Source organism: Neomonachus schauinslandi, chromosome 11 (assembly GCF_002201575.2).
Source record: "Neomonachus schauinslandi chromosome 11, ASM220157v2, whole genome shotgun sequence".
In the NCBI taxonomy this organism is placed as follows: domain Eukaryota; kingdom Metazoa; phylum Chordata; class Mammalia; order Carnivora; family Phocidae; genus Neomonachus; species Neomonachus schauinslandi.
In genome coordinates, this window is record NC_058413.1 from 10325835 (window position 1) to 10341137 (window position 15303).

The window sequence follows — 15303 nt, forward strand, 5'->3', positions numbered from 1 at the left end:
TTTGATTCTTAGTCCAGCTCGATGGACCTCTGGGGGAACCGGAATTCTTGCTCCCTGACGGCTCTCCCTAAAAGCCGCCTCTCTGTTCCCTCCTGAGGAACCCCTCACCCCTGCCAAGTGTAGGAAGGTTACTGGGGGCCCCTGTGTCCGGATCCCTAGCATGGTCGGGGCAGGTCCGAGAGCTGGGCTCGCCCGCTGGGCTCTCACGGGACTCTGGGGAGGACGGGAAGCCTGGTTGGAAGGTGTTGGCAGAGGGCTGACCAGACTCCTCTGGCACGCTAGTGCCCCTGGGTCCCCTGATTCTGTGAGCACCCCTCCCCCATATCCTTCTAGTAACTCCCCGTGGCTCTTCCAGCATTGGCTTCTGTGGCTCGGGCTGTGAAGAGCTGCTGCTCCTGGTGTAGACAGTGGCAAACTGTGACCCAAGAGGCCTCCTTAGGAGACTGGTGCCCAAGGGCTTAGTGGGGCCCGGCCCGGCCTCTGCCTTTTCTAGGTCTTCAGGCTCCCAGTGAGCTGTCCCCCTCTCGCTCATCCTCCCCTCTGCCCGCCATGCCAAGCCGCTCCGTCTGACCAGGATGGCTACACCGCTGTCCCCAGAGGGGTGCAGGGGCTGGACCCTGCACTGAGGAGGGGAGGCCCTCTGGCTCGCAGGAAGTAGAAAAAGTGTTATTTACAAAGAACATATTAAAAAGACACTGGAAAACTGAGCCCCCCCCCCCGCCCGCCCCACCCCGCGCCCCAGAGCGGAGCTTCCTTCTCACTGGGGTCAGAGTCTGAGGAGAGAACCAATTCCTCTGGCTACCGCTCCCCACATGTCTGCTTGCGGGGGGGGTCTCGTTTCTGAGCCTTTCACGGCTCCCACATGCGGAGGGGCAGCCCGGCTGTGTTGGGGGTCTTCCCTGGGCCAGGCTCCAGCAGCCCGCAGCTGCAGGGACAGGGGACATATCTGAAGGCCCCCTTTACTCGGTCCATGTTCTGGCTGGGGCACAAATTATTTCCAGGTGGCGGATGCAAGAGTGTTCTCAGGAGACAGGTCTGGCTCTTGATGTTTCGTGCCTGGTGCCTGGTTCTGTGGGGAGGGAAGGAAACAGGTCAGAGGAGGAAACCTCACACCCCGGAGAGGGTTCAGGGAGGTGGGGGACAGGCCCTGAGCCCCCGGTTTGATGTCAGGGATCAGAGGCTGTCCCTCTTCCTGCTGACAGCTCTATAGGGGTCTCAGGGGCTCTTTTGGGTGGCCTTCTAAGATGCAGTTTAGGAGGAGGGGTTAAGGTCAATGATCCTTCTGCTATAATTGCCAAATCAGCACCTGTCACCTAAATTGCTAATGCTTATTCTTTCTGCCTGCAAGAGTCAAGATGTGGGGCGCCGGGGTGACTTAGTCAGTTAAGTGTCTGCCTTCAGCTCAGGTCATGATCCTGGGGTCCTGGGATTGAGCCCTATATGGGGCTCCCTGGTCGGCGGGGAGTCTGCTTCTCCCGCTCTCTCCGCCCCTCCCCTAGCTTGTGCTCTCTCTCTCGCTCACTCTCCCTCTCAAATAAATAAATAAAATCTTAAAAAAAAAAAAAAAGAGTCAAGATGTGCAGAGCCCCCCATTCCGGACGGGCAGGGCGGGCAGGAGGTGAGGAACTGAGGGGCTGGTGCTTATCCGTGGGGCTGTTCGGGGATCCCAGGGGGCCAGGGAGCGGGGCTCACCTTTCACAGCCTCTGAGCCCCGTGCAAATCGTAGTCACTATCGGAGGAATTATCAGGCTGGGTGGAAACACGATGCAGGGCCCCTTCCAGAGCTGCAGAAAGAAAAGAGGCCCTTTGCAGCAGGCTTACCCCACCAGGCAACACAGAGAGAGCCCCGCAGAGCCCAGGAGCCCGTGGGGGCCTGAAGATCACAGGGGCTTTATGAGCTGGTGCCTTGGCAGTCCTGTATCTGTTTTGATCAAATCAGCCAGTGTTCACTAATGATACTGATCTCCAGGTTCCCTGGGGCTTAATTGTTCGTGCCAGTCAGGGAGCCTACAATACAGGGCTTCTGCAGGCCCCCGCTAGCTCTGTTCTGCCTGGAAGGAATCCAAGGAGCCTCATTTACCATCCAGCCCACAAGGCCCTGCGGAGAAACAGGCCTGTTAGGTCACAGCGGTGCTGTGGTTAATGGCATCCCAGCGTATTCTTCTCTTGAGCTGAGCAGCTCACGGTCTCCGGGGGGCAAGGCGAGGCCCGGGAAGGCTGGATCCGTTCCATACCCTACTGGGACCGCTGTCAAAGGGCAGTGAGAGCCCCCTGTCCCCCGGGGCATCCCTTCTCCGGGCAATCACGTGACCCGTGCTGCCGCCCGCCTTCATCCCCGGAAGCATCTGCGGCCGCTTACCTGCATGAGCAGAGACGTGGGAGTTCCTGGGCGGCTGACTGTATTCGTTCTCCACGGATGAGACCGTGGGGTTCTCAACCTGGGACCGGACGGTCGCCGTGTGGTTGCGATGGAAAGACACTGAGCAGAGGCAGGAGACGGTGTCATTAGCCTCGCTGCTCTGTCCCTCCTCCTTCCCAACAGGGGCCGGGAATTTAAATTTCTTGTTCCTGCTGTGTGATGGGGGGGCAAGGGCACCCACAGTTCCTTCAGTGCATTCCTCTATCCTTTCTCCCTGGGCAGGTTCATTCTTGCAGGGGCCAGAGTTTTAGAGCAGCTTGGGGTTGGCCAGCAGTCTGATTGGCAGGGTGGCCCTTCCGCCCGTCAGTCATTCATCAAGCATTTATTAAGCAGGGAATTGGAATACAAGTGATAGGGCAGATAACATCCCTCCTCTCCTAGAGCTGAGGGGCTCTATATTGTAAAAGAGACTTCACAACACACCTTGACTTGCAAAAGGGAAGGAAGAATGTGGAGTGGGAGGAGGGCCATGGTTCTATCCATTAGGATGGTCTGGCTGTGGCTAGGGGGAGAGAGGATGAAGAACGAGGGTGCGGGATGGGCTAGCTGCTTCAAACGGTTTTAATGTTTTAAGACCGGCCTTTTTAAGTTGTTCCATGAGAAAAAGATTGGACAGCCCTTCTTGCAAAAATGCCTATTAAGATTCTGATAAGTCCTGAGATAAAGAACCAAGTCTAATGTTGCTTAACTCACTGATTTCTAAATCTATATGAACACGGAGTCCTCTTTCGGGGTACCACCTGGTAACATCTGTTGACCACAGTCCCACCTTAGATGAGCATGGTGGAGACCAGAGGCCTCAAGTTGCTGCTGGCTTTGATAGTGGTCAGCTATGAACCATGACCCATGTGGACACTGGCTGGGGCTGAGGGAGGACCATGCCTCCTGGGACACTTACTGTTCTGGTTCATTCCTGTGGGGCCAATCCACTGGCGCTGTTTCTTCTGGCGGACTGGGAGACAGGAAAGGCACATGAGGACGGGGGGTGGGCAGGGATCATGGGAGGGAAGGATGGGGAGGTGGGGGGGAAGGGAGGCAAGAGGCGGTAGGTGCAGCTGAAGGAGGGACTGCTAGACTTAACCCCCTGAAGTCTTTCGGCGTCTCAGTTTTCTGATTTGCTCAGGAGGGTAACTGGACCCACCTAGAGCTAAAGGAGCATGTTGAGGGGGCTGCTTCTCCAGAAGAAACAACCACGGGGCATTACAACCAGAATAAAGCCGAGGAGGGCGCTAGGGACCTGGCCAACACTGTGCAACTCCAGGCCTTCTCTTTTCAGCCTCAGCCTCTCTAATCCACTTCCTGTCTCTGAATAATTTTTCTCAGAGCTCTGCAAGGCAAGGATACCAGCCCTTTATATTCACAATGTGCGCAATCGCCCATTAGGCAGATGAAGAAACTGAGGCTCAGAGAGGAAGTGGCTCAATCAGCGTCTTGCAGTCGCTAGGGAGTGGAGCCAGCCCTGGAAGCCAGATCCCCAGGCTGGGGGCGTGCTCCAGTCTGAAAAAGGCCACGCCCCTTCGGCCTGGGGGTGCGTCGTGGGGGCGGGGTCAGATGTGGGCCAATCAGCGCTTACCAGGTTCCTGACTTTCTGTTCCTAAGCGGGGGGAGGGGAGGGGAAGGGTGGCAAAGCGGAGGTGCCCTCTTCCGCCCCTCCCGGCTCCCCTCACAGGGGCTTGAAAGGGACGGGGTTTGGGGCACCCGCACCTACATTTCTTCACCAGCTTCCTGTAGGCGTGAGGGCCGCACACGACCAGCAGCACTGCCAAGAGCACAAGAGCTAGGATGATGCTCACCACGGTGCCTGCGCCCAGGCCTGCCGGGTTTGGGTCCTGGCCTGGGGGAGGCAGAGAGGTCAGGGCGGTCCTGCCCGGGCCATCGGAACCGTCTGCTCAGAGGGAGGCTGCTGGCTGGCCGGCTCCCCCCGCCCCCCCTTGCTCCTGGCAGTAACACCAGCATGTGCAGAAGGCAGTTATACACCCGCCTCTCGAGCCGTCTCTGGAATTCTCTGCTACCCATTCATCTGTCTACTCCCTATTATCCAGCACTTCATCATCCAGCTATCACTGGCCACTCTTGTTATCAACTATTTAACTTTCTACCCTTTGCCAGTTGCTTATAAGTGATCACCTTGCCATCATATGCTAATAGCCATCCACCCATCCATCCATCCATCCATCCATCCACCCACCTGTCCGTCCGTCCATCCGTCCGTCCACCCATCCATCCACCCATCCGTCATCCACCCGTCCATGCATCCATCCACCCACCCGTCCGTCCGTCCATCCGTCCACCCATCCATCATCCACCCGTCCATCCCTCTTTTGTGCGTTATTCGATTACTATTTCTCCCTTGCTTTTCTGTCTTCCATCCTGGAAGACTAGAAGATAGAATGAAAGCTCTCTCATCCATCAAGGCCAGTCTCCTCTTTGTGGCTCATGCTCATTGCTGTCTGAGCACCATTGCCACCCCCCACCCCCAATTTGCCAGCTCTCCATCCTTTTCCAGGGCTCTGCAGCTCTCTGTCTAATCCTGGAGCCTGTCCTTCAGAAACACGCTCAGTGCTTAGGTCCTAGAGGGAAAATCCAGAACTGCCCTCTGCCCCGGTGGGCTGTGGCCAACTCACACGTGACGAACACCCTCTTGCAGTGGGCTTTTTTCTCTTGCAGCTGGTGGCACTGGGACAGCTTCTCCTGCGGACAGGAGAAGCCGTGGGAGGTCTTCTCGGCGGCATCCAGCACCCGGTAGAAGTTGACTTTGCCGCACTGCTGCTCCCGGCACACCTCCTCCCACCGCGCTGTGCCCTTGGCCCGGGGCACGTCGCACAGGACGTCCCACCGCTTGCCCTGGCGCACCTCCACGGAGCCTTCGCACAAGCTGCTGCCCCCCACCAGGCGGCTCTGCACCTTGGGCTGGAAACCTGGAGAGGGGAAGCAACGGAAGGCACATGGCGGGTTTGGAGGGCGCTCCCTCGGCCCTAGCCTACGTGCCTGGCCACTGGGGCCCCGTGTCGCTGGCCAAGGGGGGGCCCTGGCAAAGCCCAGCTTGTTGGGGGGGCTGGTATCACCTTCCTTTCTGTCCCTCCCTCCTTCTGGCATCTTCTGGCATTTCCCGCATCACGCTCTTGCCCTGGCATGTATGGGCAGCTGCTGGTAGCTACCCTGAGATGTGACACCACGGGCGCTTTCAGGGAAGAAGCTGCAGAGTGGCGATGCCCGATGCCCGGGGCCCCCAGGCAGGTGAGGGTAAGAGAAGAGCAATGAGAAACAGGCTCCCCCTGGGTCCAAGTCCCTCTGAGAACCATCCTCTCCTTCGCCTGCTGCTCCTTGGGAGGTGGGAGGGCTTTTCAGAAAGGAGAAACTGAGGCCCAGGAACGGGAAACACTTCCTGCTCTGGGTCCTGGCAGTTCAGGGGTGAGACAGGACCCAGGAATCCTGCTGCCCAGCCTCAAGGGGTGGGCTTTCATGAAAGGACTGAGTACATTTCTGCTTGTTAGGGTGGGGCCTGGGCTCCGGGGCTGAGGCCCACCTGTGCTCAGGTTAGAGTGAGTTGCGATCTCACCAGCTTGGCCTGTTTCCATAGCAACATCCATCTAAAAGGCCCTAGGAAATTTTCTACTTAGAACAGAATTTCAAAGGCAAGCCCTCCCTGTCTGATTTTGCAGGTTGTAGACTGCGGGAGGGCAGTGGCGGGTGGGGCTGAGAGCCAGACCATCTCCCCTCATTGGGGCCGAGAAACCCTGGGGGCTGCTTCTACCTGGAGGGGGCCGTGTCTCACTAATTCACACCAGGTATCCACGGGGTTGGGGGGTGGTTGGGGGGTGGGGAGGGTAGGGGGTGGGGGCGGGTGTACTTGCGGGATAGCCCAGTGGTCCAGAGCAAGGCTTCCCAGATGTGTGCACACACACCCATGGGACCTTGCTGAGATGCAGATCGGATTCAATAGGTCTGGGGTGACGCCTGTGCATCTGCATTTCTATCCAGCCTGATGTAGCTGATGCCGCTGGTCCAGGACCATGCTTTTGGTAGCTAAGGCTTAGACAGCAGGCTCTGGAGTGACACTGCTTGAGTGTCACTGCTAATGCTCTGTGATATTGGGCAAGAAATTTAACATCTCTGAGCCTCAGCTTCTTTATCTGTAAAGTGGGAATAATAATAACACCCACCTCCTCAGGTTGTTGTGAAAATGAACGACCGTCTTGGGAAGGTCTCTAGCACCAAGGAAGTGCTCAGTAAGTCTGACTTCTTATAGTCTGGACTGGTGATGGGAACCCACTCCCTCCCGAGGCATGCTATGATTATTCTTACTCTGACCTGTGGTCTCTTCCTCCTCCACTTCCCCAGTGATCCTGGTTTTGGGGTCCCCAAGGCCATCCTCTTTGGTCTCCTCCCCTCAGCCATACCAGATTCGCCAGGCTGCTTGTCATTGTGCAGGAGCCTCTTCGGGGAGCTCTCTGGGGACCTGCTCTGGTCTCCCTCTGCCTGCTGTGCCCGGGGGACCTCCCACTTGTCACCCCTGCTCCAGCCTCTTCCGTCCCCTCCTGCAAGGCTGGTCCCCTCCCAGTGCTCCACCTCCTTCGATCCTTTCCACAAGTCACGAGTCCCACCTAAAGAGGTGGGACCTCTGCTCCACCAAACCCACGCTCCTCTCCTCCTTCCAAACCCTGGAGGGGACCTCGCCTCGTCCTGGACGTCCTGGCTGATCCCACCTTCCCAAGCGGCAGCCAGGCCGCTGGAGCATTTGAGCTTGTTCCATGTTACTTTGCGGAGATCTCCAGGGCGTTGGGTGGGAGCGTAGCTTCCTGACCCCACCCCGCCCTCTGTTTCCCTCCCATTCTCCATGGTGCCCAGTGCCCAGTGCTCCACGCAGGGGTTTCTGGGACCAGGTGGTGGCAGAGCATCTGGGGGCGCCCCATGGGTCCTCGCGGGGTCTCACTCACCAGAACAGACGAGGGCCAGAGCTTGGCCGCCCTCATAGGGGGGGACTTTTCCGAAGCACTGTTCCAGAGAGGCGCAGCTCGCGTTCTGGATCTTCCATCGAACGGGCAAGGGCTCGCTGTCCCCTGGATCTTGGGTCCTGGTCGTTTGGGCCTCCGGCAGATGCTTCAGGAAGGAGCCACACTGGAGGGCCGCACAGATGCGGTTCTTCAGGTCCTGGGTCCCGTCCTGGTCCTGCGCCTCGTAGCCGATGGCCCCCCCCAGGCTGCCGTAGTAGAACTCCACCACGCCGGCGCAGCGCAGGCCCCCGGGCCCGGCCACCAGCTGCAGCCTGGGAGGAGCTGTGGAGGGAGAAAGCGGGGAGCGGGCCTGAGCGCTGCCCGGCTGGCTGTGGGGGGCCTCGCTTGCCTGGCTCCAAGGAAAGACAGGTCGACAGCTGTGGGAGGTGGTGAGCTACCAAATGTTGCTCAGGACCTACTTACGACTAAATGTTTTCATGTTCGCTTGAAATTCCAGTGCAACGGGGCATCCCGGGTTTTTATTTGCTAAATCCCGCACCCTGCCGCCAGGAACCTCAGAATTCTCTTACCTGTGGGCTCTGGAGTGGTGGTGGGTGGGGGGCTCGTGGGAGGAGCTGTTGTCTTCTGTGGCTCTGCAATGAGATACTCTGGTGAGGGAGAGGCAGGAGCCCTGAGAGGGAGGGCTGGAGGTTGGGGGGAAAGAATGCGGGGTCGGGGGGAGGGCTGGGGTACCAGACAGTTTGGAGAAAGACCTAGGACGCGTGATGTAAGTGCCATTTGCCCCGTTAGGCCCACTTGATCCACATTGTCTCTAAGTGTCCTGTGGGTGGGCTGCACCAGCCCATTTTACCGTTGGTAAAGTGAAGGTTAAGAGGAGACGGGAATGTTAGCAATGGCAGAACCAGGTTTTCGACCTCTTCCATCCCCCCAGACAGGTGCCAGCACCCCCTCAGCCCTTCCCCTCCAGTTCCCCACCAGTATATGTTTCTGCGGGGGGATTGTTGTACGTCAGGACCTCCTCGCACCTGCCAGCTCGGGCCCCAGATCCCAGGTCCTGGGCAGTCTCCCCAGGGGCTGGTGTGCAGGCCCAGGGGACCCGTGTGGCCGGCTAGTCACCCACCTAGGCAGATCAGGCCCAGAGGGCTCCTCTGGGTGGCCTCACTGGAGCTGCAGTTGGAGAAGGACCCCAGGTGGCCATGGCAGGTGACCGGGGCCTGGGGACTGTTGAAGTCAGGGAAGTGGGCCAAGGCCAAGGCGTCCCCGCAAGACAGGCTCCGGCAGAGCTTCGAGGCCTTCTTGGGGTCCTCCCAGCGGTTCTGGTTCTGTCTCCAGCTCCAGCTAGACACTGTGCGCCACGTGGGCCCGAGGAGGACCTCCAGCTGCCCTTGGCACGGCGAGCTGGAGCCTGTCAGTCTCACCGGGTTCCCTGGGGGTCAAAGAGGTGTGTGTGTGTGTGGGGGGGTTCCCCTCCTTGGGAACCCTCCTCTGCCCTCTCCCCACCGGGCTCCCACCCAGCCAGGCTGCCTTCCACCCCGTGGGCTGCCTGCCTGGCTCGCGGGAGCTTTGTCCTCGGGGGCATGGCGGGGTGGGGCTGGGGGGCTTCCCAGACACTCAGGCGGTCCCCCGCAGCCGGGCCCCAGGAGATGGGGCTGGAGACCTCAGAGCTGAGGGGAACTCAGAGCAGCGGGCAAGGGGGTGCTCAGCACCCCACTGTCCAGCAGGATCGCCCCACTCGGCAAGTTCTGCTTCAGTAGAAATAGGGCCTGTTGCCCGTTTTTATTTTTCTCTTTCTGACTTCTCAAATCAATGTTGTTGAGGTACGATTTAGACCCAGTGAAATGCGCTCATTGTGAGAGTGGTTCAGGGGAACTTGACAAACGCATGCACGTCTGGAACTGCCATCACACAGCTAGAAAGTTCCCTCGTGCCCATGTGCGGCTGATTCCCCTGCATCCAGCCCCAGGCGCCCACTGATCTGCTTTCTGTTGCTAGGGACGTGTTTTGCTTCCTCTCAAATGTTATGTACATGGAATCATGCAAATCATGCAGCGTGTTTGTGTTTCTGTTAACTCTGTTTTTCTCATCTGATCCCCTTCCCTCGGCATTTGGGGTTTCTCTGCATCGTTGCATGCACCACATTCCTTTTTGTTGTGGAATAAGGTCTCGTTGTGTGGCTATGCCACGATTTATTTATCTAGCCACCATTTGGCTGCTGTGAACAAAGCCACGTGGAACGTTCGTGAACTGATGTCTGTTGTGGGCATGTGTTCCGTTTCTCTTGGGTAAATACCGAGGAGTGGAATTGTTGGATCATAGGTAGGAACGGGACTAGTGTGATTTTCTAAAGCTCCGTGAAGGATAAAAGGATATATATTTGTATCTGCACAGATTCTAGAAGGAGAGACAAGACAGGAGTCCATGTGGTTGTTACCTGGGGTGTTAGGGTGGGGAAAAGACTGGGCAGATGGTGGACAGAAATGGAAATGAGGTTCATCGCTGTAGGTCTTTTTATATTTTTAAAGTTTTCAGCCAGGCAACTGTATTACCTATTCAAGATTTTTTTTTTTTTTTTTTAAATGTAAAAGGTTTTTCCAAGTGATTGGGGGATGGAGGTTTTTCCCTGGTTGGAAACTTCTGGGCAGGCTACCTTTTTCTTTGGGGCTTGGGGCCTAGAGCACAGTGCTAGGGCTTGGCAAGGTCGCTAGACTAGTTGGAGACAAAGGGGGCTCGTCCAACCCTTGACACTGGCAGGATGTTCTGCACTTTCCCTCCTGAGCAGACTCACTGAATCCTCACCAGGGAACAGATGTTCTCCCCATTTTATAGGTGGGGAGATTGGGGCTTAGAGAGGACAAAGCACTCGCTAGAGCTCAGAGCTAGGATGCCACCGCAGGGCTCTAGGTCCTGGACAGGGCCCCCCAAGGCCCCTGCGGCTCCTTCTGTTTGCATGTGGCTTTTGAGACTCTCTAGCCACATTTCTCCCAAAACACATTCAGCGTGATGTTATCTCAAGAAATGTGAAAGAGTGAGGTCTGGGGTGAAATGAATCTGAGAACTGCTGAGTTAAAAATTACTGAACAGGTTTCTTCACTGCAGGACTTCTCAGAGCCTTTCCCAGGCCGGTAGACACAGTCAGTCTCCAGTGAGGGACGGTGTTGCCTACCTTTTATCCAACACGTTCCATGAGCCCTGTTTGGGAAACACTAACCTCTTAAAGTCCAACCTTGAAGGCAGGGCATTCCACTTACTTTACAATCTGGTGCAGCCTCTCTCTACAGCATCAGCTGCAAATGCATTTGACCGGGGAGATCTGGCAGGAGCGAGTAGGAAACAGGACTTTGCAGGGTGCATTATGGGCCAGTATGTTTTCTCTGCATGGTGAGTGGGTCATAATAGAAATTATCCTGAGAACTAGCATTCAGGCCATTGAGGGCATCCGTCGGCACATGGGCATCTAAATGTATATGCGAGTGTGGGTGTACGTGTCTGGGCATGCTGGGGCTCTCTCTGTGGGGTGGGGTTCACTCTGACAGGTCCCCCTATAGCCTGATGGAATCGCAGCCCTGCCCCCCCATCACCCCCTGCTCCAGGCCTCTGTATGGGCTCTTCCTTACCTGAGTCCTCCCAGTAGGGCCCCCCGAGGCAGGAAGTGACTGCAGAAAGGAGAGAGGAGGGTCAGGAAGTGGAGCCTCCCTCCTGCCCCCCACCCCCCCACCCCACCTCACACCCACCCACAGCCTGAGCAGTGGCCTCTTCTGCACCCCCCCAATATGGGGTTCAGGGTTTCGTACTATACATCAGAACCCCTAGGTGGGTCATGAAATCAATTCAGTGGGTTGCAACTATCAAATTTTTCCCCGTTTTAAAACTTTACTTTTTAAATGAACATCAGCAAAGTGGATTTTCCTCTGGTGCACAGATCTATGAATGTTAACACATACAGAGATCTAGGTGATCACCATCATTGTCAAGGTAACATTTCCATCACCCCCCAACGTTTCCTCGTGCTCTCCCTTTGCAGTGATAGGTGGCCTTGCAACCATTACTTTTTAAAAATTAGGTAGTCATGCAACCATCACGTTTTTTACAAAATGAAGTGGACTAGAATAGAGAATGTCAGAGTACACGGTTGGTTGTGAGGATAAGGATCCCTTTCTGTGCGTTCGGCTGCAGGGTAAACCCCTCCTGAGCGTTGCTTTCAATCTAAAAGAGCTTGAACTTCACAGCTGTAGAGAACCAGAGGAATGACCCAGAATGGGAACCCCAGGCATCATTTGCTACTTTCTAGTATCCCCAAGGCAGGATAGGAATGAGAGCAATTTATCTTCAATGGCTCAGCTTTTACAGGAGGAAGTCGAAGCTCGGAGATGGAGGGGGCCCCCCCGAGATAGTGCAGCCGGGGGGCACAAAGGAGTCAGGACCAGAGCCCCAGTGGACAGGGGTCTTGGGGAGCTGGCCACCCCTCTGGTGTGGCTCCTGCCCAGGCCCGTTCAATAGCCACGGGGGCCATTTGGGAAGTCCCGTCTGACTCCGGAGCTGGGGGGCAAACTGGCTCATTGCGGGGACTCTCACGGAGCAGCCCCCGTGGCCAGCTCATCTGTGGCTGCGGTGGAGGTCGGATTTGGGTGGGCTTGGGGCGGGGGGGCGCGCTTGTGTGGCCTCAGGGCACCCCCACCCCAACGTTTGCCACTCAGCTCTGTCAGCCTTGAAGTCGGGGCTCTGATTTCCATCTGTCTGACCCCTGGGCGCTTCGCAACCCGGAGCAGGGACAGTCAGGATGACGATGTTAGGAAGTAAATGGTTCCATTGAAATTGCTTTGGAGAAATTGTTGACGCGTGTTAAAAAAAAAAAAAAAGGTGTGTTTTAAAAAGCCTGTTTTTGCCTGAGTGTTCTGGAGCTGGTGGTAGAATTGTAAGGGGAGACAGGCCCCAGCCAGTCGGCCCTCTCCCCGCAGCCAAGGCTCCTGGTAATAACACTGTGAGGTTTTGGCGTCCAGTGCTCGGAGCTGGGGCCACTGGTTGTGGAGCTGGCGGGGCCTGGGGCAGGCGCCAGGAGGACGGCTGGGGTGCTTTGCCAGCCTGGGGTGCATGGAGGGCTCGCCACTTCTCTTTCCCACTCGAGAACTTCATATTCCCCAGGTCACCACGGTCAATGTTCATTATTAACAGCAGCTACCAATTATTGAGCACCTACTGTATACTCAGCACTCAGGGTGGCTCCTGACAGCTATCACTGTTACTCTTCCACACGGCTCCGTGATGTCAGTTGAATATATTCATGGTGTAGACATTGGGAGAGGGAGAATGCCCTGTCCAGGGGGACACTTCCAGCAACTGCCAGGGCCTGGATTTAAACTGTGAGTCTGCCTTCCAAACCTGTGCTCACTGCCACCTCGTTATGCCTCCAGAGTGCCAAGTTCAGGGATGCAGAGATGAACGTAGCCTAGACCCTGTCCCCGAGGGGCTTGAGCCCCTAGATGTTGGAACCCCTGGAGGCAGGGGCCAGACCAGACCATTCTGGCAGATCTCACACAGGATGGCCCAGGCGCCTCTCAGAGAACGTTCTTGGGAAAGACTGAACAAGCTGGAGAACCAAGTAAAATCCCCAAAATGCTCTGTTGAGGAAGGGCATCTGGTATCCCAGGGCTTTGCCTCCGTCTGGGCGTCTGATGTCCTCGGTGGAGCAGCATTTCCTGGCTCTTCCCTCCTTCACCATCACCATCACTGTCACTGTCACCAGCATCACCATGACTACCGTCACCATGACTATCATCACGACCACCATCACTACCTCCATCAGCCTCACCATCATCACCATCACCATGACTACCATCACCATCACTACCATCAGCCTCACCATCATCAGCCTCACCATCACCATCACTATGACTATCATCGCCATCACCATCACCACCTCCATCAGCCTCACCATCATCACCATCACCATGACTACCATCAGCCTCACCATCATCAGCCTCACCATCATCACCATCACTATGACTATCATCGCCATCACCATCACTACCTCCATCAGCCTCACCATCATCATCATCACCACCGGCAACACTTTTAGAGTTCACGTTTAACCAGGCGTTTGTATATGTTAACTCTCTCAAACCTCACCATAGCTCTATGAAATAGGCACTATCGTTGGTTGTAAGATTTATTTATTTCTTTTCGAGAGAGAGGGGAGAGCATGTGCGAGTGAGGGGAGGGGCAGTCGGAGAGGGAGAGAGAATCCTCAAGCAGATTTCCCATCCATCACAGAGCCCGATCACACGACCCTGAGATCACGACCTGAGCTGAAACCGAGAGTCGGGTCCTTAACCAACTGAGCCACCCATTATTTTGATCTCCATTTTATAGTTGAAGAAGTGGAGAAAGATGAACCAAGCTGCTAAGCAGCAGGTCACTGCTGGGGCTGGGACTCAAAGCCAAGCCATCTGTCTGAGACTCTGTGCTCTTGACTGCTGGGCCAAGCTGCCTCCCCTCCCTTCACCAACTCCCTGCATGTTCGTGGCGTGCAGACCTGAGGAACGGGAAGAACTTGGAATTCTGTTCAGTTAGTGAAACATGCCATGAGGAGACTTTTCCACGAACTTGCTCTCTGTGATCTTGGCAAGTCACTCAACCTCCTTGGACTTGGTTTCCTCATCTGTAAAATGAGGAAGTTGACGCCACAATCCCTCACCTTCTTCTCCGTTCAGACTTCTCTGATCTATAACCTTTGGTTCCTGATGTATCTCAGTGGCTGGCAGGGGCCGGGCAGAAGTGGATGTGAGATGAGTGACTGACTCTGAGGCTTCTGGATGCTTCTTCTTTCTGTGTGTCCAGGGATATGCTCAGGTTTTCATTGTCCGAGACATATTTTCATTCTCTCAGCTGCTCCTCACAGGGGTGCAACCAGGGGCCTCCTTCCCTGGAACCCTGCGGACTATGCTCAGGTTCTCTCTGAGACCATCCGGGGCTGCAGCTCAGCCGGCCCCGCATGCAGCCCGAGGCCCCCGGCTCTACTGCTGCAGGAGCTGCAAACAGAAGCCTGGAGACCCTGGGGGCCATGAGGGACGCGGGGCTCGGATGCACTTGCCATTTCCTAATCCGCCATCCATAGCTGCAGCCGAGCAGCTGGGGCCAGGAACGAGAATCCTCCAAAGGCCCCTTCTCTCCCCTGTCAGCCTCCCCTTGGACCCTTACAATTTTGGGCTTGGAGTGGCTGAGCCCAGGCTGAGCGCAGGGCCGAGAAAGCCCGAGAGTTAGAAGGCGTTTCACTCTCCTGGCCTCTCTCTCTTCATCCTCCCATTTACAGAGACTCAGCCATTCCAACCCTGCTGTGCTGGCAGGATCTCTGTGAGGAGTGCATGCGTTCCTGAAGGCAGCCCCGAGACTTTTATACCCTCACCCCCACCCCCGTCCTCTTGCCTCCCCAGCATTCCCGGTGATTCTCGCTCTGGTTCTCGGTGCAGCAACATGGTAGGTTACATCAGGCCCTGGCTGGGTTGTATTTGCTTTGCGTGGTGCTTAACATGTTTTTCAATTAAAAAAAAAAGGTTTCTTTCTGTTTTGCTTGGCTTAAAAAAAATCCCAAGAGCCAGATGTTCTTGAAAAATAGGCTGAAACTATGGAAAGAGCTGAGCTGTCCATCAACAGATGAATGGATAAAGAAAATGTGGTATATATATACAATGGAATATTATGCAGCCACCAAAAAACAGAAATCTTGCCATTTGCAACGACATGGCTGGAACTAGAAGGTGTTATGCTGAGCGAAATAAGTCAATCAGAGAAAGACATGTATCATGTGATCTCACTGATACGAGGAATTCTTAATCTCAGGAAACAAACTGAGGGTTGCTGGAGTGGTGGGGGGTGGGAGGGATGGGGTGGCTGGGTGATGGACATGGGGAGGGTGTGTGCTGCGGTGGGCACTGT

The 15303-nt window shown here is 56.0% G+C and overlaps 1 protein-coding gene across 1 annotated transcript; it reads right to left on the bottom strand.

Annotated features, from left to right (window-relative positions):
• Nucleotides 1–1040: 1040 nt before the first annotated feature.
• CD5 (CD5 molecule) lies at nt 1041–13198 on the bottom strand. Its single transcript, XM_044919561.1, has 11 exons — nt 13027–13198; nt 10989–11027; nt 8495–8800; nt 7944–8006; nt 7357–7695; nt 5044–5337; nt 4128–4253; nt 3318–3371; nt 2360–2479; nt 1693–1784; nt 1041–1069 (listed from the first exon to the last, which is right to left on the bottom strand). The coding sequence occupies exons 1-10, from the start codon at nt 13196–13198 to the stop codon at nt 1696–1698; spliced, it is 1602 nt and encodes a 533-aa protein (XP_044775496.1). The 3' UTR covers nt 1041–1069; nt 1693–1695.
• Nucleotides 13199–15303: the final 2105 nt, after the last annotated feature.